The 23,009-nt window shown below is 35.6% G+C and overlaps 1 protein-coding gene across 7 annotated transcripts in view; it reads right to left on the bottom strand.

Annotated features, from left to right (window-relative positions):
• The window catches only part of TBC1D19 (TBC1 domain family member 19), an 87,870-nt gene that overhangs the window by 60,870 nt on the left and 3,991 nt on the right, over positions 1-23,009 (bottom strand). For 5 of the 7 annotated variants that reach the window (XM_036418988.2, XM_036418971.2, XM_036419004.2 and 2 more), the window contains exons 2-6: positions 11,685-11,757; positions 10,961-11,006; positions 8,132-8,207; positions 2,086-2,160; positions 901-964 (exon numbers count right to left, since the gene is read on the bottom strand). In XM_036418988.2, coding sequence (XP_036274881.1) covers positions 901-964; positions 2,086-2,160; positions 8,132-8,207; positions 10,961-11,006; positions 11,685-11,757 — 334 coding nt within the window. Of the gene's footprint in view, positions 1-900; positions 965-2,085; positions 2,161-8,131; positions 8,208-10,960; positions 11,007-11,680; positions 11,758-23,009 lie in introns of all 7 variants that reach the window. The other 2 variants (XM_036419012.2, XM_036419018.2) reach the window with 2 other exon arrangements.

Raw genomic sequence — 23,009 nt, forward strand, 5'->3', positions numbered from 1 at the left:
GTTAGATTATTAATAAGTCAAGCGTTTGAACAGGGATGATTATTTGTCACACATTGTGGTAAGTATTGGTAACACAACAATAAAAAGACAGTCCCTCTCCCTTGACAGCCTAGATGGCATATTCTGAAAGAAACTGAGTCTCCTTTCATATATTTATAATAGATTATTTATAACTGAATTGAATAAACAATGTCAATATAAAAGTTCTATATGAGAATTCTCAAAGTGCGTAGAATACAAACAATACATTCTCAGTGAATTCCTCTAATTCTAAACTGTCCTTCCTTTTGAACTTGTGTGACACACTGCTTCCTATGTTATAGCACTTAGCATTTATTTCTTGCCCAGTCCCCCACACATATTTTTAAGGAAGATAGTGAAAAATTATGTAGATGTGTACTTAAGCCATATACAGTATATGTATCATAGTAAAGTGTATATATATATATATATACACTTTACTATGATACATATATATATTTGTCACTAATTACATGTTTATAAAATTGATTGACTCGGTTTTAAACATTAAAATGACCCCACAATAAATTTCTAAAAATATTTTAGAAGTCTTAGAACTTTTCACCATTTAACTTACCTTTAAAGCTCGAAAAATATTTACTTTAACTTTGAGTCTAAGAAACCTAAGAATTATTTAATTTACTATTCTTTTATAAAAATGTTTTCAAATACTGCTTTAAAAAAGGATAATTGCCTTAAATATTTTCAAAATAAGAGAACACTGACCAAAGGTAGGAACAAAACAGATGACAGTAAATTTGTGGGAAAGGAAAGTTGCTATCTGTCCTAAAGTACTGTTAATATTGTTACTTTGGGTCCACAATTAAGAAGGCAATTTCCACCCCCATTACCACATCTTGGAATAAGCTCTTCTTATACCTGGTTCATCAGTTCCCATTTCATTCCACTTATTAAGAAGTTCTTTCTGTTCTCCAATTGGCCTCTAGAAAAGGCAATTCAAAAATTAGTTTCATTTTGTGAAGTTTAGCAATGCAGCTGAAAAATAAGAATCAATAACTCATCTAAACGTTTAAATAAGGTACTATAACATAAGGAAAAATAATTTCATTACACACAAACTTTTTTAGAATTACAATTATTATTTAACCATTATGTCTGGTTTCAGTGGCTCCGTTAATGAGTCAAAGAAAAGAAAGTAAATAAACTATACTGGTCAGTAAATTTCACACACAGAAACTGTTCCTCAGCCACATACTACATCGCTTACCCCCTCCAGCAATCTCAGAAATGCATTGCAAAGGGGACTGGCCAAAAGACTGTGACTAAGTCAGTAGCATCATCTTCCTATACAAAAGATAGTTTATTATATATACTTCCTATTTAGACAGTTTTAATATAAATTTATCTTTTTTAGCACCATCCTCTGGTGTCCGAAGTACATCCACTATATTCTGTTCAGCAGCAGGGAACAAATAGCAGGTAGGAAGAACGAAGTGAAGAGAAACTTGTTCTCTCCTAATTGGGAGCAGCTAGAAAGAATCCAGAACATTCCTCAAGCGGCTTTTCTCTCCTTTTTCATCTCTCCTTGCTCGAAGCCCCGACTGACAGATAAATGTTGAGTACTAGATCTAAGTAAAGCTAACACTATTCCATCTAAATAGTTCTGTAGAGAGATAACAAATCATTCTTTTCATTGCCTATGTTAACACTGAAAGATGGCATCATATTAGCTATTACAAGATGACTGTAAGCCATCAAAAATATGGCAATTTTGCTAATTAGCCAGAAAATAAGGAGTCAACAGGTAACTGAAATTTCTAATGTGCATCTATAACCTTTACAGCCAAGTCTCTAAATAATCTATAGTGTAAATTCTAAACTTTATTTCTACTTATTCTCAAGTTATAGGTTTATTATAAAAAGTATTACAGCATACATAACACAAATCTATATAGAATACACACACATGATTAATATTTATATATTTTTGTTTTAAAACAAACTGATATACTAGTAAAAAAAAAAGATAAATCTGCCTAAGTTAAACTTCAATATACTTTCTAGTGCTTGATTTATAGTAAAATACTTAAATATTAAAAGTACCTTTCGTGCCAATGGGATACTCAATTCAGTGCACATACTATTTAAACTCTTCAAAATTCTTTTTTCCCAACTTCCCTGAAACATAAAGAATAATCTATTATTGTTTCAGTACTGTTGACAATTAATTTAAAAAAATTAAAGATATTATGAGTTATATAGAAATGGTGAGGTTGGTTGAGATTGGTTATCTTCATACCTTAGTTCAGTCAAAAAATATTGATTAGTCTATATGCTAGCTTTTCTACTTGCAAGAACCTCAGCCAGATAGTTAAAGAAGTCATTTCCATAGATATCAGAAACAGAAATAGAATTTACTGACAATGAAGGGAAATCCAAGAAGAAAGTGGTTGCTTTCAAGCTGGGTCGACTTTAGGTTCCCTCAAGAACTCTAATCTCAATTAATTGGCATTTGTTTATTCATTCCTTTGTTTACTCACTGGCTCACTGACTAACATATATTGAATGCTTTTTATATGTCATGCACAAAACTAGGATCAGTGTGTAAATGTAATAAGGACCCTTTGACTGGTTATTATAAGAAAGAAACTCCCCAACAAGTAGAATGACTTAATCAAATGGCTTAAATAAATGACACTGAGTTCTGTTTTCAGAAGTAGTTAAGCAAAAAGCAATAAACTCCAGAGGTTGCACTGGGTAAACTGGAAGATCTACTTCAGCTCCAGTTTTATAGATAGTTAATTTTTCTCAGGTTGTATTTGTAGACGTGATTAAACCCTAACTCTCAAAAATAAATACTTAAAAAATCATAGTTATTTATGAGCTATTAAATTAAAATTTTAATATACACTTAGCATCCCCTCCAAAAAATGGAATTAGCAATGTTATTGAAAAAATGACAGTTCATTAGTACAAAATAAAAAAAGTAATGTTTTCTATCCAAAAGACTTATAAGATAAATAAAGCTTTAAAATGTTATTTAGAAGGAAAATACAATAAATGGCCTTTTACATTTAAAATGTTTAAATAGGAAGATATTACCTTTTACCCAAACTCATATCCTCGCCAAATGAAATTATTGTTGGCTTAAAATCAGTTTCCCTAATAATTGGAATGTATGATATTAATTCAAAGGATTTCAAGAATTTTATAAATAAGGTAATTTCTAAGTCATAAGAGGCACAGATTAATAAAAGAATGATAATTGTATAAAAATCTTTAAATGAATATTAGCTATCACCTTGCTATATTTTTATAACAATGAAAATAAATAAAAAGTATTTTTAAATTGTATAATATTTTGTTTTTATTTTTAAAGATTTTAATGTTGACATTATTACAGGAGTTCCCACTCTCCCTACTGTATAATAAATATGCATCATGTAAAAAAAAAAACACTTTGAAACTATGAAACTAAAAAATTATTTTCTTTACTCTGACAAAAATAAAATAAAACGAAATAATAGCTCAGATAGTTAACGGAAAAATATTTTAGTAATCCTTCTTTGATTACAAATATAACACATTTAAAATAATTTGGAAAACAGCAGAGCATTGGTCTGCAGACTGAAGGGTCCCAGGTTCGATTCCGGTCAAGGGCATGTACATTGGTTGCGGGCACACCCCCAGTGGGGGGTGTGCAAGAGGCAGCTGGTCAATGTTTCTCTCTCATTGACGTTTCTGGCTCTCTATCCCTCTCCCTTCCTCTCTGTGGAAAATCAAGAAAATATATTTAAAAAATAATAATAATAATAATAATTTGGAAAACAGAATATGTAAAGAATAAAATAATAAATATATATCCACAAATTTCCATCATCCAAAAATAATTGAGATATATGTGAGTATACATATATATACTCAATGTACATTCTTAAAGTGGAATTATATTGTCATATATTTTGATTTTACCATTTAAGATTACATTCTATGCACTTTCCTATTTCATAATATTTCCTCAAAAATTATATTTTTGATGCCATTATCTTTTGGAAATGACATGTTATATTTCAGCAAGCCCTATTGTTAGTCATTTAGATTCTTTTAAAGTTTTTACTCTTATCATGAACATAAATTTCTGTGTTTCTCTGATTCTTTCCTTTAGATAAGATTCTAGGTATGGAATTATACTAGGAAAAGGGGTATAAATAGGAGGGAACATTTTCTATTTTTTGTTTATTCAATTCATTCAACATTTTAAGTAATATATATTGAGCATCTACCACGGGACAGACACTGTGCCAGATGTTGGAGATACAGCTGGGAAAGAGACACTGATGCTGTTTCACAAGGACTTCAGAATCTAGTAATAATACAAATGAGCCTTCCCAGGTGGAGGATTAGACACAGGAAGAGTTAACTGAGCATCTGATACCTGGGGGTCAGAGAGCCTTTCAAAAGGAACTACCATCTAACCTGATCCCTGAAGAATATGCGTAAGATGGCTAGAAATACATGGGGAGTCTCAGGGAGAAGCAGCAGCATAAGCAATGATCCTCCTGCTGGAACAACTGGGAGAGGACAAATATGATTAGACAGAGAGTGTACATGTATGTGGAAGTGGGGAGGGGAGTGGGAACATGGGGAAGGATAGTGTGAGAAGCAAGAGATGAGACTTGGATCATAAAAAGGGGCAAGACCAGTTACAGCCTGATAAGCAAAAGTAAAGGTTTGGAATTGTATCCTAAAAGTCTTGGAAATTTTAAGAGGTGGAGTAACAATACAGAAGACAGAAAGACCAATTAGAAGGGGAATGAGAATTGAAATAATATAAAACTAACAAATTTCCCATTTTTGCTTAGGTTACCGGACTGATAGAAAACAGAGGAAATTCAGCCACATAGCATACCTTAAGTTTGCCTGAAGATTTCTGGACTGTTCAGAGAAATAGGCTGAATACCATTTGGAACCAGACTTCCAGGCTCAAATCCCAACTCTTTCACCTACCAGCTTTGTGAAGTTGAATGAAAGATCTTAAGAATTACTCACCTCACAAGCTTGCCATGATTATTGAGTGAACACTTGTAAAGCACTAGAATGACACCTGGCACATGATTAGAGTTCCATGTGCTTACTAGTATTTTCACAAGAAAACCCATGAACTTGTATTTATCATGACGTGTATCCTTTTCTTCAAATAGTGCTTTCTCTGAAGGGTATAGCAAAGTAGTTCCCAAGATATTTCACATTTCACATGGAAATGGGGTTCCAAGTTTGAACAACACTAAATCAAAGTGAACAGTTTCTTTACTGAAGAACTTTTTTGAGCCTTTAACATTCAGAATAGATTGTAAGCAACAAAATTAAGAAGTTTTAGATTAAAACCCAAAGTATAAAGTAAATACCCATGAGTTTATACTGATAAAAATAAGTGGATTAAATAAATGGGGGGGGGGGGGGGGAAGAGAGAAAGAAAGAGAGAGAATGAACTCTTCCATAAGAAAAAATTCCAAATAATTTGTTGATACTCCCTCCTCAAGGAAGCAGAGCATGACTACCCCTTCTTAAGTGTGGACTACACACAGTAACTTCCTTCCAAAGAGTACAGTACACAGAGGAGGGAGGGAGAGACTTGACAGTGAAGAAATCTCACAAATTCTACCTCTGCCAGATGATCAAGGTCAACATTAACAAAGCTTCCTTGCCACCTCCCCTAGAGCACACAGCACTTTCTTTTTTTTTTTTTTAACTTTTTTTTTCATTTTAATTTTACTTTTTTAATAAATCTTTATTGTTCAGATTATTACAAATGTGTTCCTATTTTTTTTTTCCTCTGACTCCACACAGCACTTTCTACCTTACATTGCAATTACCTTTTGTCCAAATTTTCTTTTTTGTTTTGTTTTGTTAAATAAATTTTATTGATTTTGTACAGAGAGAAAGGGAGAGAGATAGAGAGTTAGAAACATCGATGAGAGTCATCGATCAGCTGCCTCTTGCACACCCCCTACTGGGGATATGCCCTTGGTACATGCCCTTGACCGGAATCGAACCTGGGACCCTTCAGTCCCCAAGCCGACGCTCTATCCATTGAGCCAAACCAGTCTCGGCTGTCCAAATTTTCTTAAACCATGAGTTTATGTAAAGGCAGAATCTAAATTATTTCTGAATCTCCATAGCACACAGCAGAGTGTCTTCTCCTAGTAGGTATTTAGTAAATATGTTTTAAATGAATATTGTAATCATTGGTAGAAGAGATTGCAAATGCCTTTACTATTCATTCAACATAAACTTACTAAGCTCCTGCTATATATAGGTTAGCATACAAGATATATTGGGCATAAAAATGCTTTTAAATCATTACTGCTTTCAAATTACATAAATTTTAGAATAGTATGTACAGAAATTACTATAATGGAATGCAATTGGTGATAAGGGCCATGAAATGATTGTGTGCTACAAGAGTGTAAAGAGGGAGAGATACTTTTTAACCGTGGTAATAACAACATCAGAGATGTCATTTGAGCTGATCCTCACAAAATAAATAGGATTTTCATAATGCAAATCAGGCAGAAAGAGCTTTCCATGATGATAAAAAAAAATAAAAAAGGTATTAAAGATGCAAGAGGGAAAAAAATAATTCACTTAGATGGGCACATAGGACAATTATAAGATATGCAAAGACTGATAAAGTGAAAGGGGAAGCTGGAGACAAATAATAAAAATTCTTAAATATTGGACTTTGGAGTAGGAAATTATTTTGTTAGGCAACTGGGAGTCACTAAAAGTTTGTTAGAAGGCAGTGAAATACATTATAAGGGTTCATCTGCTTGTAGTTCAAGTTCATTGTGTTGAGATTACATAAGGTGATAGAGAGACTCATTGAAAGTTAAGAGGTATAAGAATAAGGCAAGGACGTTAATGTTTGAATCCAAGTAAGCACTCAACGATAGGCATCATGATCATCATCCTTGGTCATTGTGATCACTATGGTAATAATGATGAAAAAGAATTGAAGGCTCTAGGACTGTGGATATCATTTATAGAACTTAGTGACTATATGGATTTGGAAAACTGAGGTAAAAAGTATTTCATGTCTACATTAATATAATAATAATGGAAACCAATCATCAGAACTAGGAAAGTCAGAAGATGTACTCATTTTAGAAATAACATCAGAAACTTGGTTTTAGACATGCTGAGTTTGATCCAACAGAAGAAATGCACAGTAGACAGTTGATCATAGAGGAATGGATCCAAAAAGATGTAGAAGCAAAGCAGGAAGATATGGACGCTTAAATAAAATAACCTAAATATTTCTCAATAAAATAATTGGCAAATGTTCACAATTAGTGAGTTAGAGGTAGAATTTCAGGCTACACAATCATGGAGAAACTTGGGGAAAACCTAACCAGAAACCAGGTAATATTAGTAAATAATGAATTATAAAAGGATTGACAGGCAGCAAAATGAATCCACTGGAAGATGAATAAATGGATGTAGTAAAAATTGATGGTCAACATAAAACAAATATGATTTTCTTATTCATGTTGAGAGAAGACAACAAGTAGACAGTAGAGAGAGCCTATGCTGAGGGACACGTGACAGGAGTTATTTTCTTTTTTAATTGTTTTTTGCAGTTTTTCTGTTTAAATTATTTTATTCTTTTAAAGTGATTTTTGGTTGTTTTCAGCCCATTTATAGTGTATGTCCCTTTGAGTTCTGCAACAGAACGCAATTGAGTACATAATAGCCTGTTGTGAGAACAAATATTTTTCACATATGCCATCAGCAATACTGGCTTCAAAAGTCAAAATTTTAAGGGGACAGTGTGTCAATTCATCCCCATTTCATCCCCATTTAATATCACAGAGCTGGGGAACTTCTATCATACCAGTATTTTAAATTTCAGACCCGTATGGTACATGGTATTTTTTTTTTACTCAGTGTTTTCAGGATTACTTTACATACGTGTGATCCTTGGTTACTGAAAGTAAAAAGAAGGGTATATAAATACTATTCACATCACTTTATTGGTTCTTACCCAGTTTTTCATATAGTGAATAACATATACTCCTGACACCAATAAGGACCTCTCATTCTGCATTATATAACCTGACATGGAAAATAAAAATAAGCAATAGCCAACCTGTGCTTTCCTCATGTATACCAAAGGCTCTTTAAGATGTTCAGGAGGTACTGCAGGATTAATAGGTAGAGGAAACCTAGGAATAAGAAGAGGCAGCTTAATATTGTACATTACTATTGGTAATTAAACTAATGATCTTGCTTAGAAATTACTTACCTCTGTAGCCCATGTTATGAATGAGAGAGAATACTTATTAGCAGTATATGTATCAGCACAAGGTACAACAGCCTGACAAACTTCAACTCTTACCCTACAAGTACTGTGGTTTTAGATTAGCAATTTGGTTACTTGTTAAATTGCATAATTATCTGGATTCATAAATTGAAGTAATTTAAAATATTATTTGGCTCTGTAAATGCTCATAATTGTCATAACTATTAATTTTATCCCAGAAATATAAACATTTAGAGGAATTTTTTATGGTTAAAAAAAAAACCAATTAACATACTAACATATCAACTCTTTTCCTTTTCCATGTAATTATATATTCTATACAGTTGAAATAATAATAGAAATACATAATATATTTGAATAACCATGTTTTATTATATAATATATTCATTTTCAAATTTAATAAAATTTAAAATTTTAATGTTTTATTAATTCTTTCTGTTTTCTAACTCACTTTACATTTTATACTCAAAATGTATTGTTTTTATTAAGAAAACATTTATTTAGTCAACACATTTTTGAGCCATTCTAGGTACTAAATATATGATAGTGATTAAGGTAATATCCCCTGTTCTCATATACATGACATTCTGGTAAAGAAAGACAGTGAGTAATTATAAAAACAAATAAATACATAAAATAACAGCAGACAGTATAAGCGGCATGAGAAAATGGGAGCAGGTAATGGGATAAAGTGCTTTGGAAGGGTAAGAAAGGCATCTCGGGGAGCATCTAGGAAGAAGCAGCCCAGCATACAAAGATCTAGGGCAAAGGGAAAGCAAGCAGAAGACCTTGAGGGGGAAACATTTGGGATGGATATTTAAAAATCCTTAAAAAAACAAACAAAACAGAATGGTTGGGATAAAGGCACAGAGTGATGTGAAAACACATAGAAGGCCATGGGAAAACATGATACTCGATTTACTCCAATCTCTTTCACAAAAAAAGTATAACTTCTACTGAAGTTAGTTATAGGGCCTGTAACTGCAGCTAGGCAACTATGTTCCATAATCAAGAACCATACATTGAATTCTCAAGAAATTCCTCATCCAAAGTGGGACATCAGCATCTGAAGGGTCAATGACATACTAAGCTACCTGTACCTATCCCAGAACCTAAATGAAAGAGGCTCAAATGCCATAACACATGTTTCTAGAATAAAGTAACCTATCCTACCTCATTTAAAGACACCTTCACTTACTGATTATTTCTAGCTAATTGTTTTTCCCACTAAAGTCTATTATATATTCCGTATACCTGAATAAATCATCTTTCATAAAGGAAAACATGATACCTCAGTATTTCTTATATGCAAGGTCATTTTAAAAACCATTTTTCATGGTGCTCATTATGTCATTTGTAAAGGGACATGTGGTTTAGAATTAAGTATCGTTCCAAAATCCTTCTATTTTAATAACAATTACAGTCCTTCTAAATGCAATAAAATTTAGAAATGTAGGATTGAAATTGGGTGCACTTAATGAAGAGAGAGGGTTGTCAGATAGAAACCTGTGCATCATTCTTCACTCCTTCCTCTTCCGATCCCCTAAACTCCTCAAAATAGTTCTCAGCTTTTTCCTCCCCACTGACCCTGTTTCGGGGAACCAGCATCTCTGGTCTGCATTCACCGTCAGACTGTCCCTGCTTTTATGCTATTTTCAACCTATTTGCCAGTTTGCCTGGCTGCTAGCCAGGAGCAATGTCTTCCATATTCACCAGTGCTTGCAATCTCAGTGTCTAGCATAATGCCTGGCGTATACTAGATAACTAGTACATTGTTAAATGAATAAAATGCAAATATGATCATGTCACTATTCTGCTTACAATTTTAAATTGACACCCAAATGCTATTAGGATCCAGTCTACAAAGCCTTGAAGCACATTCCTGCCTACGTGGCTAATATCAGCCTTTACCATGGCCCTGTCCCCTATGCCACCCAGCCGTTCAACTTCTGTTCCCTCACTGAGCCACAGTTCCCCTCCAAGCCTCTGAGCCCACTGTTCCCTTTCGCCTAGAGCACGTTTCTTCACGTGCTATACTGTATTGAGCAATTCCAGATACTGGTACATAGTAGGCACTCAATAAATAACTGAGGAACGATGAAATATTAAATAATCTACAAAAGCTAACATTCTAGATCTACGTTTTTGGGTTTTTTTTGTTTTTTTGTTTGTTTGTTTGTGTTTTTTTTTAGATCTACGTTTTTGTAATGACAAACAGTTCTATATACCTCAATGGATGCTGAGAGCAAGTCCACATACACAAAGAGATTAATTTTTTGTATGATATTCTTAGTAATATCATAATTATGTTCAAAGGGTCATTTGTAAAGAGAAAAAGGGTAATATTCCAAATGGTAGAAAAGAAAATCAACAAAATTCAGTTTTCTGAAATATTAACTTACAAGAAGCATCTTATTCCCTAATTACACTGAATAAATAAATTTGTAATATAATATAAATTTTGGTGACATAAAAACTCTATATAGTTATTATTCTCAGGCAAAACTGTAATTTTTAAAGTATTAACTAATTTTAAATGCTATAAAAATACTAATAAGAAAGAATACCATGAATATATATAACATTACAGTATTCAGCATTTACAAAGTAAATATAGCTAAACATAATATTTCAACATAGGTAGGAAAAACTCACACACTCAGTTCACTATAAACAGCATTCTGAAGTTTCTTCTCCCAACCTGTTTTTTAAAAAAATAAAATTTAGAACATATTAGTTTCAAAGATAGATATATATTATAATTAAATGCATTTCACTAAAACTGTAACATTATACTCATTTATGAAAAAACTTTATCAGCTGCCAATTGCTACGTAGTGTTATTAAGAATTTAGTTCATTATATCCCTCGACAAACACTGAGTAGCCAACTTGTCTACATTACAGTATATTATTGTTTAAGTAAAACTATTGCACCATTTCTCAAGATGGGAGAAAAAAAATTCCTTCTTCTAACATTAAGTTGCTCAACAAATGCTAAAATCCCTAGCCATTGCACAACTAGTACTATGAGAACTGTGCCTAGAGGAAGGCAAGGAAGAGCCAGGCAGCCTGGCTGGTGTGGCTCAATGGTTGAGCATTAACCTATGAACCAGGAGGTCATGGTTTGATTTCTGGTCAGGGTACATGCCTGGGTTGCAGGCTTGATCCTCGGTGTGGGACGTGCAGGAGGCAGCCAATCAATGATTCTCTCTCATTATTGATGTTTCTCCATCTCTCTGCCTCTCCCTTCCTCTCTGAAATCAATAAAACTACAGGAAGGGAGAGGAAGAGAGATGGAGAAACATCAATATTTCCTTTAAATACAGTATTTCCTTATTTTGGCTTAAAGAATTAGAAAGAAAAAGCAACTTACAAACCTGATGTTTTAAAGAATCTCTTAATATCTTCTTTTAGAGATTCAAGTTTAATATCAGTTCTCTGAAGACTGGCCTAATTTTAGAAAAAAAGAAAAGGAGGTCAAGATAAGTCATTGGGTTGATATTTAATGTTAATGAAAATTTTTTAAAAGCGTGTCCAAATGTACAGACCATTTAAAAACCTCGCTCTGAGGTCAGAGCACCTGGGAATTAACTAGATAAGCTCAAAAGTCAGAACTCTTTTTCAGTTACTCTGAAATAGAGGATCTGTGGTAGTAAACATTTCTACTCAAAATATAAAAACGTTTGGCTCATGACTATCTAACAACATCTAGTGCTCTTATCTTCATGAATATTTAACATCATTTTTCCAATAGAAAAAATAGATTTTATAAGTTCATTCTCCTAATATTATAATCAACATATACAGCATCTACACCTAATGACCAAAAGTCCAGTTGCATCATTAAAATAGATTTTTGAATAGAATTTTCCTCTTTGAATTGCTGCTCAATGTGAACCTGTATTTGTTGTGCATATTTATGGAAAATATATAAAACTACTATTTCACAAATGCTTACGAGTGTCTCTTTCATCTTCAACTTAAGCTTTTTCTTCTACTGATATTTCATACTGTATTTTTTACCAAAAATAGAAATTTCTCGAACCTATAATGGCTTCATGACTTTCAATGTGTTGATCTTTCATCATTTAGCTCTCTCTATCAGAAGAAGCCTACTTCTTAAGAAGTTATTTCTATTAGAGTACCTCATAAGCATTTCAAACCTATGAAATAAAAATATAATCTTCCATTTACTGCCTTTCTCCTTATCTTCTATTTTTTGGACCTCATCCATGCAATTACTAAACACCAGATCTTCCAACTCAGAAACATCTGTTATTCTCAATTTCATTCTAACTCTTCTAGGATTTAACCCATTTCTGGAAAGATAGCATTGATGACAATAAGTTGTTTTTGCTTTTTATAATCTCCCTGATTTCCACATAAAAACAGACCAAGCAACTCGATACCAAAAGCAAAATCCCATGGAAAACATGTGCAACAAAACTTGATAATATATCCCCTAGAAGCCTAACAATACAAGCAACTGGGGACACAAGATCTATAATGGATGGTAGTAGCATCTGTGGAGGGGAAACAGAGGGAAGCAGTAGGGCATCTGATGTATGTAAAAACAGAGAACTTCAAAATAGCCAACAAGTTCATTGGAACATATGATAAGCCAATTTTAGAACAGGAGCTGAAACTGAGAAGGGTTTGGCTTCATCCAATCAAGAGAATTAGGTCTGAAGATACTGGAGCAGCCTAGCACCTGTGAATTTTTGAAACTGATCAGTGTACCCTTTTCAGACAAGGCCACCTTGAGGAAAAAAATATTGATAACAAGAATTGAGAATGACAGGGAACCAACTTGTTACCTTGAAAACTGGTAAATAAAGTAAAAGTAATTTATCTTGCTTTTCCTATGGTAACTGTACCACTGGGCAAACAAATCTATACTAATAAAAGGATAATATGCTAATTAGACTGGAGGAATTCCAGTCAAAGCCATGCTGGAGAGGGCCAAGGCAGAGGCAGTTAGGAGCAATCAGGCCAACAGGGGAGGGTAGTTAGGGGGCAATCAGGCTGGCAGGGGAGCAGTTAGGGGTGATCAGGCAGGCAGACAGGTGAGCAGTTAGGAGCCAGCGGTCCCAGATTGCAAGAGGGATGTCTGGATTGGAGAGAGTGCAGGCCTGGCTGAGGGACTTCCCCCTCCAGGGCCCTCTCTTCCTCCCCACCACCTCCCTGCCCCAGGCACAATTTTCCTGCACCAAGCCTCTAGTCTATAACAATAAAAGGGTAATATGCTAATTAGACTGGACATCTTCTTCTGGACGTTCTTCCTGACTAAGCCAGGGCCAGAGGGAAACCAGCTGAATCCCAGGTGTCTGCAGGCAGCCCAGAAGAAGCCAGCCCAGGTTTTGGGTGCCAGAGGGAAGCCTGTGCCAGCAGCCGGAGGAAGGAAGGCCTACTTTTGCACAAATTTTTGTACATCAGGCCTCTATTAGTAGATAAGAGGAAATGTCTCTTTATAAAGGAATTCCAGCTAATAATTAAAACAGATATGATATAACTAGAATATCACCATTTTGCAACCCCCAATAAATTACTAATTCTAGGCATTGAGCAGAAACAGCTAATAACATTGCAAAAGACAGACACTATGCGCTTCTCGGTAAAAGAACACTTGCTGCCAACATTGGCGGCCACCTGCGTCCGCTCTAGCTGTCAATTTACAAGTCACACAAAGGACAGAGGAACATGTTACACTTCACCATGGGTGTGCAATCAGAAAAACCCAGTATGTGAGAAATTTTAAAGGTCAAATGGGCCAGATCTTCAGCAATAAATTATAAAGAAAAAGAAGGGAGGAGAAGGAAACCTGTAAGTTTTTAAGGACTTTAAAAGGCACATCAAAAATATTTTTTTAATTGGCAAGACCAAGTTAGATAGACCAATGGATATACATTTGGTTAATAAAACTAACAAGAAATGCAGGAAAGTGATTACCAAATCAGGTGGTGGGGGAGAAAAGGGTTTGTGACGAGGATGGGGCAAATGAAGGGGTTTCTGGTATGGCTGACAAAGTTTCTTCCCCCCCGCCCCCTTATATTTTTCCTTTTTATTTTTTCAAGAAAAATGACTTTAAATATAATAGTTTACATGTAATAATCCTTAATATTTCGAGAAAATGATCTTAAATATAATGTTACATACAATAAACATGAATATCTCTAGAAAAACAAATTTAATTATGACGTTACATGCAATAAATACCAATTATTCAAGAAAAAGTATCTTACATATAATACTACATGCAATAAAAATTAATATTTCAAGAGTAAAAGAATTTTAAGTTTAATAATATTACCAAAACTGCATCAACATATTATGATAAAACAAAAATTGTGAGAAATATCAAAAATCTGCAAATAACAGGATATTTTGATGAACAAAAATAGCTCTATTTTTGTTTATCAGTTTATGTTGTTCATTATATTCCACAAATGAGTTCCGTCATATGATATTTATCTTTCTCTGACTGGCTTATTTCACTTAGCATGATGCTTTTAAAATCTATTTTGTTGGATATTCCAGCTTTTTTTTTTTTTTTTTTCCATTTACAGAGAAAAATTTTTTTCCATCCCTTCATTTTCATTCTGTGTGTATCTTTTGTTTTGAGGTGGATCTCTTGTAGACAGCATATAGTTTGGTCATATATCTATTCAACTTAATTTAATTGGAGCATTTAATCCATTTACCTTAAGGGTTATTATTAGAGCATTTAATCCATTTACATTTAGGGTTATTATTGAGAGGTACTTATTTATAGCTATTTTAATTCTATATTGCTAGGTTTCTCTCTCTGTTTCTTCTTCTCAGCAATCCTTTACAGAAATCCCTTTAGCATTTATTGTAATACTTGCTTAGTGGTGTTGAACTCTTTTAGCCTTATTTATTTATTTTTTTTAATTTTTTTTGTCTGGGAAGCTCTTTATTTGACCTTCTATTTTGAATGTTAGCCTTGCTGGATATAATAATCTTGGTCTCAGATTCTTGCTTTCCATTACTTTGAGTAGTTCATTCCATTCATTTTTGGCCTGTAGAGTTTCTGATGAGAAATCAGGTATCAGCCTATGGAAACTCCTTTGTAGGTAACAGTTTTCTTTTTTCTTGCTGCCTTTAAGATTCTCTCTTTGTCTTTTATTTTTGACATTTTAATTATGATGTATCTGGGTGTGGGTCTGTTTGGGTTCTTCTTGTTTTGGGTTCTCTGTGCCTCCTGAACTTTTGTGACTTTTTCCTTTACCAGGTTAGGGAAGTTCTCTACCATTATTTCTTCAAACACCTTCTCTATTCCTTTTTCCCTTTCTGCCTCTTCAAGCACACCTACTATTCAATATTGTTACGTTTCATATTGTACCACAACTCTCTTAAGCTGTCCTCCTATTTTATAATTGTTTTTTTTTCTTTTTGATACTCTAATTGAGTGATATTTTCAACTCTAACTTCTAATTCATTGATTTGATTATCAGCTTCCCCTAATCTTCTGTATATTTCCTCCCAATGTGTTCTTTATTTGTTTTATGTTATTCTTTATCTCAGACTGTTCTTTTTTCACAGCTACTATATCTTTTTTCATACCTTTGAGCATTTTTACCATCATTTCTCTGAACTGTTTCAGATAAATCTCTTATCTCTGCTTCATTTATCTCTTCTTCTGGAGAATTCACTAGTTCTTTCAGGGGGGGGTGGGGGGAGAGGTTGTTTCTTTGTTTCCTCATTTTGGTTGTCTGTTTGGGTTTGACACTATGTTTTAGGTAGATCTTCTATATCTGTCAATCTCTAATGCAGGACAATGTTAAAGGCTGTTACTGACTAATTGGATCAGACACAAACTCTACAGATTCTAACTTGAATTGCCCCCAGGCAATTGTCCTCAGATATGGCAAGAGTTTTTTCAACAGGGTGGGGCAATTGCTTCTGCCTGGAGGCTAATTGTTACTTTTAATCTCTTTAGTGGCCTCAGGGCAAAGTGTTTTCCAATAGGGTGTGTCATCTGTCTCCTGCCCCTCCCCCCAAGCAAGGCATATGTCTATGTAAGAAAGATGTCCTCTGCTGTGTGAGGGAATGAGTCAACCCAGGAAACTTGGAGTGTCTACCTTTGGAGCTCTATCCCCTAAGTCCCCAGTCCTGGGTTCTGCTCTCACAGCTCCAGTCTATTTCACCTCCCTCTGCCAGAACACAAAGTGGGTGGCTCCAAAGGGAATTTTTGTGCATTGGCCCTTTAAGAGGGTACCTGAACTTTCAGCTGCCACTCCCTGGCAGACAGCACTCCACAGCTTTTCACAGCTAGATGTTATGTGGGTACCCTCCTCAGTTTGGTGTTTTCTGCTGGGGAGCCCTGCTTTGGAATTAGATCCCAGAGTTCTCAGTGGCTTCCCCCATAGCTTGAGATATTTCTCCAGGACTTTATAATAATAGCTAAGATTTGGAAACAGCCTAATAGCACATCAGCAGATGAGTGGATTAGAAAACTGTGGTACATCTACACTAGGGATGTCGAACTCAATCAGAGAAGGGGCCAAAATCTAAAATCCAGCCTAAATTGCGGGCCGAATGGTTTACTGAACAGTCATAAACTGTCATTGTGATGGAAACGCAGCGGAGTGCAGTGATGACAGTGCGGTGCGGGCCACATTGCAAGGCCTGGCGGGACAGATTTGGCCCGCGGGCCTTGTGTTTGACACATGTGATCTACACCATGGAATATTACGCTTCTGTAAAAAAGAAATAACCCTTTTCATTCACCTGAAGAGGATTATGCTAAGTGAAATAAGTCAGTTAGAGAAAGATAAATATCACATGATCTCACTCATATGTGGGATATAATGAACAACATAAACTGATGAACAAAAATAGATCCAGAGACATAGAAGCACGGAACAGTCTGTCAATCCTCAGAGGGAGAGCAGGGTAAAGTAGGGGAGGGGATAAGAGATCAACCAAAGGACTTGTATGCATGTATATGAGCATAACCAATGGACACAGACACTACGGGGGTGGACGCATGTGCTGGGAGTTGGGAATAGGGAGTGACTAATAGGGAAAAAAGGAAATATATGCAATATTATATGTAATACTTTAAACAATAAAGAATTTTTTTTAAATGTTGAATTGGATATTCCTGTTGCTTCCTAATAGTTTTGGTTCTTTCTAAAATTGTAGACCAGATCTGTTTCTGTAATTCTAGTAGTCCTGGTAGACATGCATTATAGCCAGGAATGAGTTTTAGTTTCCAAATGGGAGGTCTGGCTCTGTGCAAGCTGACCATGCCGTATACTCAATCTATGTTGTGTAACTGGAGCCCTGCTCTGGTTTCTCTCACCTGGGGATGGGGCCCTCTCTGGCTTTCTTTTGCTGACATCACCAAGCCGGCCCTCTTCTCTGCCAGCACGGGCTGTCTTATCCACCCCTTATGCCACAGTTTTACTTCTTAGCCTCTTTTCATAACATATTTTATGCCTGAAACAGTCTAAACTTCCCCTTTACTAATCAATCGTTTCCCTCTCATTTCAAGTTGGCCTTGCCTAATTCAAGAATCTGACATGACCTTCTCTAAGTAACTCAGTGCTGAAGTAAAATATGAAGAGATATCTTACTTACACAAAGCAAACCTACATTTTAATAGGCATCTTATCCCTCAAGTACATAAATTCTATGAAGACAAGAGGTTACCTATTTTGAAATCCTGTACACCATCATCCACTTCTTCACTGTCTAATCCTTTCCAGGATTAAAGAGTATGATAGTAGCCACGGTAGATATGAGTAAGGATAATATCACTTCAGATTCACTCAAACTCAATCTGAGTCCCTGAATTATTCATATATATCACCTGCACTAGCCCAAGCAAGAGCTTCCCCTAGTGTTTGCCAATTCCCACCTTTGAGAGAAAAAAGACAGACAGGTGATAATAAGCTTTAGTCATGGCAAAGGCTTTTAAATGCCAATACATGTTCTATCTATCCATGCCTTACATAAAACATCTTTAATTAAAATCTATTTAATCAAATCCATTTGATCTGCATTTTTCTAAAATAAATAAGAAAGGTCATATTCTTTTCTCTTTTTATGATCTCTAAATTCTGGTGCCAATTACTGGTAATGAAGAATACAAAAACAGTATTTGAGATACAATCTCATACAATTTTTAGTAGAGGCACTAGCCTTGAGATGCTCTTGGGTTCTAGACTATGACAACATCCTGTCATTTATATTATTTCTTCTCTCTCCAAAGCCTATCTTCTTTCAGGTTCCTTCCTTTCACAATTCTATTATTTATAATAATAATCTGAACAACAAGACCTATTAAATATTTAATGGAATGGTAATAACATTTGAGGTTTTACACAACATCCATTTTAAGTACAAATAATGCATGATACAAAGTAATAATGCTGATTTGGTGCTAGACATCAAATGTGGATTTAGGCTATTATCCTAATGTCTAGAGGATGAGTGAGCAAATACAATTTTAAGATGGAGATTGACTTCATAATAAAGTAACTCAAGAAACTCAGAAAAAAAATAACACCACAACATAATCCCTTTCTAGAACCACAAAATTCCATGTTATCACACTAATATCTTAAATAATTAAACTTCAATAAATAAAAAGATGCATTAAAATAGAGTTAACGTTTAATTATAATACTAAAAGAGAAGCAATAGTAGGGAAAATTTATATGGTTTAGAAATGTGCTGTGTGGTTTTATTTTTCTAATTAATTTGGGCCACACTGCTCTAGACCCTCTGCGTAGACACAGACAGGCAAAATCAAAGCAGTTCATAAAATGCCCACTAGATTAAAATTTTAAAGGCATGTAACAAATAAACAGCCAGTTGTTTAAAAGTATATTATCAAAGCTGGTTGTAAAATTGCCTTTAAGAGTTATCTGATTTATATTGCATGTCTGAGCTAATTGATACAAACTAAGGCAAAGCTGTTATCACTTTTTTTTCCAAGTCCAAAACTGCACTACTTTTGAAAGATCTATAATTACATTTCCATGAATCTACTAGAGGCCCAGAGCATGAAAACTCATGCACTGGAGGGGGGGGTCCCCTCAGCCCAGCCTGCCCCCTCTCACAGTCCAGGAGCCCTCAGGGGCAGAAGGCGACCCAGCGATCAGAGGAAGGTGATGCCCCATCACACCTCTGCTGCTGCCACTGCCAGTAGCACAAGCCTTGCTCGGCTGGCCCTAGTTACCTGAGCCCTGCGTGGCCTTGGGCAGCTGGGCAGCCACCACTATCCAAGGCTTGCCTTCACCTTGGGCCTGCCCTGGGTAGCCACCACCCGAGGCTTGCCTGAGGCTCAGGCCAGCCCTGGGCAACTGGGGTGCTGAGGGGGTTGGGGGACTTCATAGGCAGGTGTGCCTGCCACCCCAGCAGGGCTGAGGGGACTGGGCACCACCATCTTGTGGCTGTGGGCGCCTCCATCTTTGAGGGCGGGGCAGTCAATTAGCATACCCCCTCCTTATTGGCTGTGGGCTCTACTAGCTTTGTTACGGTACTAGGGTCAATTAGCATATTCCCTCTTTATTAGATAATAGTATAGGTCTGTTATTTTCTTTATCTTAAGAACTAGTCAAATACAGGTTTTGAGTGTCCCATGTAATCATCTCCTTACACTGCTTTATCTTTTTATTTCCTTGCCCTATTTTTTTTTATTAACCATTAAATGTTATAGATGCAGATACATAACCCTTTACTTGAAATTCCAAAATCTGAAGAGCTTTGAAAACTAGTGATCGAATTGTGGCAAAATCTGCCCTGATTTGAACTCATTTGATGGCAAAATCTAATCTGACCTAAATTGACACAAGACTATTTATAGTCCTTATTGATCACACTGAGTGTGAAAATTCATACATTTGCCACATAAATATTATTCTCTATAATTACTGGATGCTGCAAGAACTTGGTAAGGATATTAAAGAACATATAGAATATACATAAATTACTTTTCTAAAATTTGAAAAACATGTGAATTTTGAAACATATCTGGCCCCAGGTTTTGGGTAAGGCATTGTCGACCTGTACTTATTTTCAACACTATCATCTCTACATGAAGGTGGTATTTAATCTTATTCACTGTTGTATGCCCTGGGCCTAGAATTGTGCCTGACATAATAAATACTCTTAAAACACAATAATTTTTTTTAAAAAACACAAACATACAATTTTAAAAGGGGCAAAAGATCTGAACAGACATCTCACCAAAGACATATAGATGGCAAATGAATATATGAGAAGATGCTTAGTCCATGCTATTAACCAAAGAATTTATGTGCATATATGCATAACTTATAGACACAGATTATAATATGGTGAAGCCTGGAAGGGGGGTGCTGGGGCTGGGGTGAGGTAGAGGAAATAAATAATGGGGAGGGGGGGAAAGGAGACAACTGTAATACTTTCAACAATAAAGATAAATTTAAAAAACAAAAAATAAATAAATTTCAAATTAAAACAACATGAGATATTACAACATACCTATTAGAATAGCTAAAATCTAAAACACTGAATGCTGATGAGGATGTGGAGTAACAGAAACTCTCATTCATTGCTGGGAATGCAAAATGGTATGGCCACATTGGAAGACAAGTTGTCAGCTTCTAACAAAGTTAATCATAGTTTTAGTCATATAATCAGCAACCACCCTCTTGATATTTACCCAAATAAGTTGAAAATGTATGTTGACAAAAAAAAAATCTATACAGGAATGTTTACAGCAGTTGTCTTCATAAATGCCAAAACTTGGAAGCAACCGACATCCTTCAATAGGCGAACTTATAAGCAAACTGATACATCCACACAAAAAATATTATTCAGCAAAAAACAAACATAGAAGAACTTAATGTATATTACTAAGTGAAAGAAGCCAGTTTGAAAAAGCTATATACTGTATGATCCCAACTATATGACATTCTAAAAGGCAAAACTATAGTGACAGTAAAAAAATGAAAAAATAAATAAAATAAATAAATCACTGATCACTGATTGCCAGGGATTTAGAAGGAGAGAGAGGAATGAGGAGGTGGGAGCACAGATTTTTCAGACAGTGAAACTATCTTGTAAGACACTGGGATAGTGGACAGAAGACATTATACATTTGTCAAAACCCATAACTATACAAATAAAAAGTGAAGCCTGATGTAAACTAAGGACTTTAGCAATAATGTATCAAGATTGGTTCACTAATTGCAACAAATGTACCACACTACACACATGTTAATAATAGGAGAACCTGCGCAAGAGGAGAGAGGATGTGTGGGAACTCAGTACCTTCTGCTCAATTTTTTCTGTAAACCTAAAACCATTCTAAAAAATCAAGTCTGCTAATAAAAATAAATAAACCTCCTCAAAGAAAATCTGAGACACAGGCTTCATTCGAGAATTCTTCCAAGCATTTAAGGAGAAAAAAAAAAAAAACAACCTCATACCAACCTTTCAGCAAATAGAAAATAAAAAAAGAGGGAACACTTTCCTATTCATTTTATCAGGCCAGTATAACCTTGATATAACACTTATGGCAGACATTACTAAAAAGGAAAATTACAGACCAATCTTTCTGGACATAGATGCAATCTTTAAACACTTAAGAATAGAGTTTTGATAATGCATAGGATGTAGAAAGCCAGCACAAGATGTGTTACTCTCATCCTAACAAATGAGAAAAAGCAGTCTAATCTACAAAATCATAACTTCTGAATCCACCAGAAAATTGAAGATATAAGACAATCCGGTGAACTAAATTCCAAAGAGTAACAAGCCCCTCCAAGGACAGTGAGGACCCCAAATGTTTGACAAAGAACAGGAGGAGAAGAAGGCTCCCATACAAAAGTGAGAAAGAAGAATTTAGCTAAGAATTCAACAATTGCAGAGTAGATGTGGGCTAGCATGTCCATTTACAGTAGAATAACTGGGAGGTCAGAACTCAAGGGCGATTCCCACCCCCTTGCATGCTCTTTTCCATGGGTCCACACCAGGTGCCCACACGGAAGACGGAGGGCAGAGCATGGAGCTGCACAGAGCCCCCTTTTGCGGCACAGGTGTGCATGGAGGGACAGGCTGCCACCGCAGAACAAGCATAAAACCAAACTCTCCTCTCCTGGAGGAAAATGCCTCAGACCTCTAAGGAAAACTCAGAAACCAAACCACTCTGAAAGGCAGTAATTCATTGCTTCTGGGAGTAAGGCAGATGCAAAACCATCTTCCTCATGGAAAGGTAAGAACACCTTTGGGCCCCGGATCCTACACCAGTCTGAAGCAGAGGAAGCCAGCACTAGGGCAGAGCAGGGACCTCTGTCACCCATTATCTGCCACCGACACAAGGCAGAATTTGACTGCAAAGGGAGAAGAGGAAGGAACACTGAGAAAGACCTACCCCAGCGCACGTGGATGGGGCCAGGGCCAGGAGAATTAGAACACCTGCGCTGCCATGCGCTCAGCACGGGTGACAAGCAGCAGACTACTGCTGGGAGGGCTAAGAGCATGGAGAGAGACTCCCCTCTGGGGCACAGGCAAGCAGGGACAAGTGTCCTAGAAACACTGAGAAAATCCCCCAGGAACCCCGGAACCCTTTCTAAGGACAAAGTGCACAGCAGGCCACCAAATCTGAAGCCGTGATACAACTGAAGCTAATGGCATGATAATAAAACATCTGGCAGTGTTGACTGAAGCCTCTTCAAAGTAAG

This window comes from Pipistrellus kuhlii, unplaced genomic scaffold (assembly GCF_014108245.1).
Source record: "Pipistrellus kuhlii isolate mPipKuh1 unplaced genomic scaffold, mPipKuh1.p scaffold_m20_p_1, whole genome shotgun sequence".
Lineage (NCBI taxonomy): Eukaryota > Metazoa > Chordata > Mammalia > Chiroptera > Vespertilionidae > Pipistrellus > Pipistrellus kuhlii.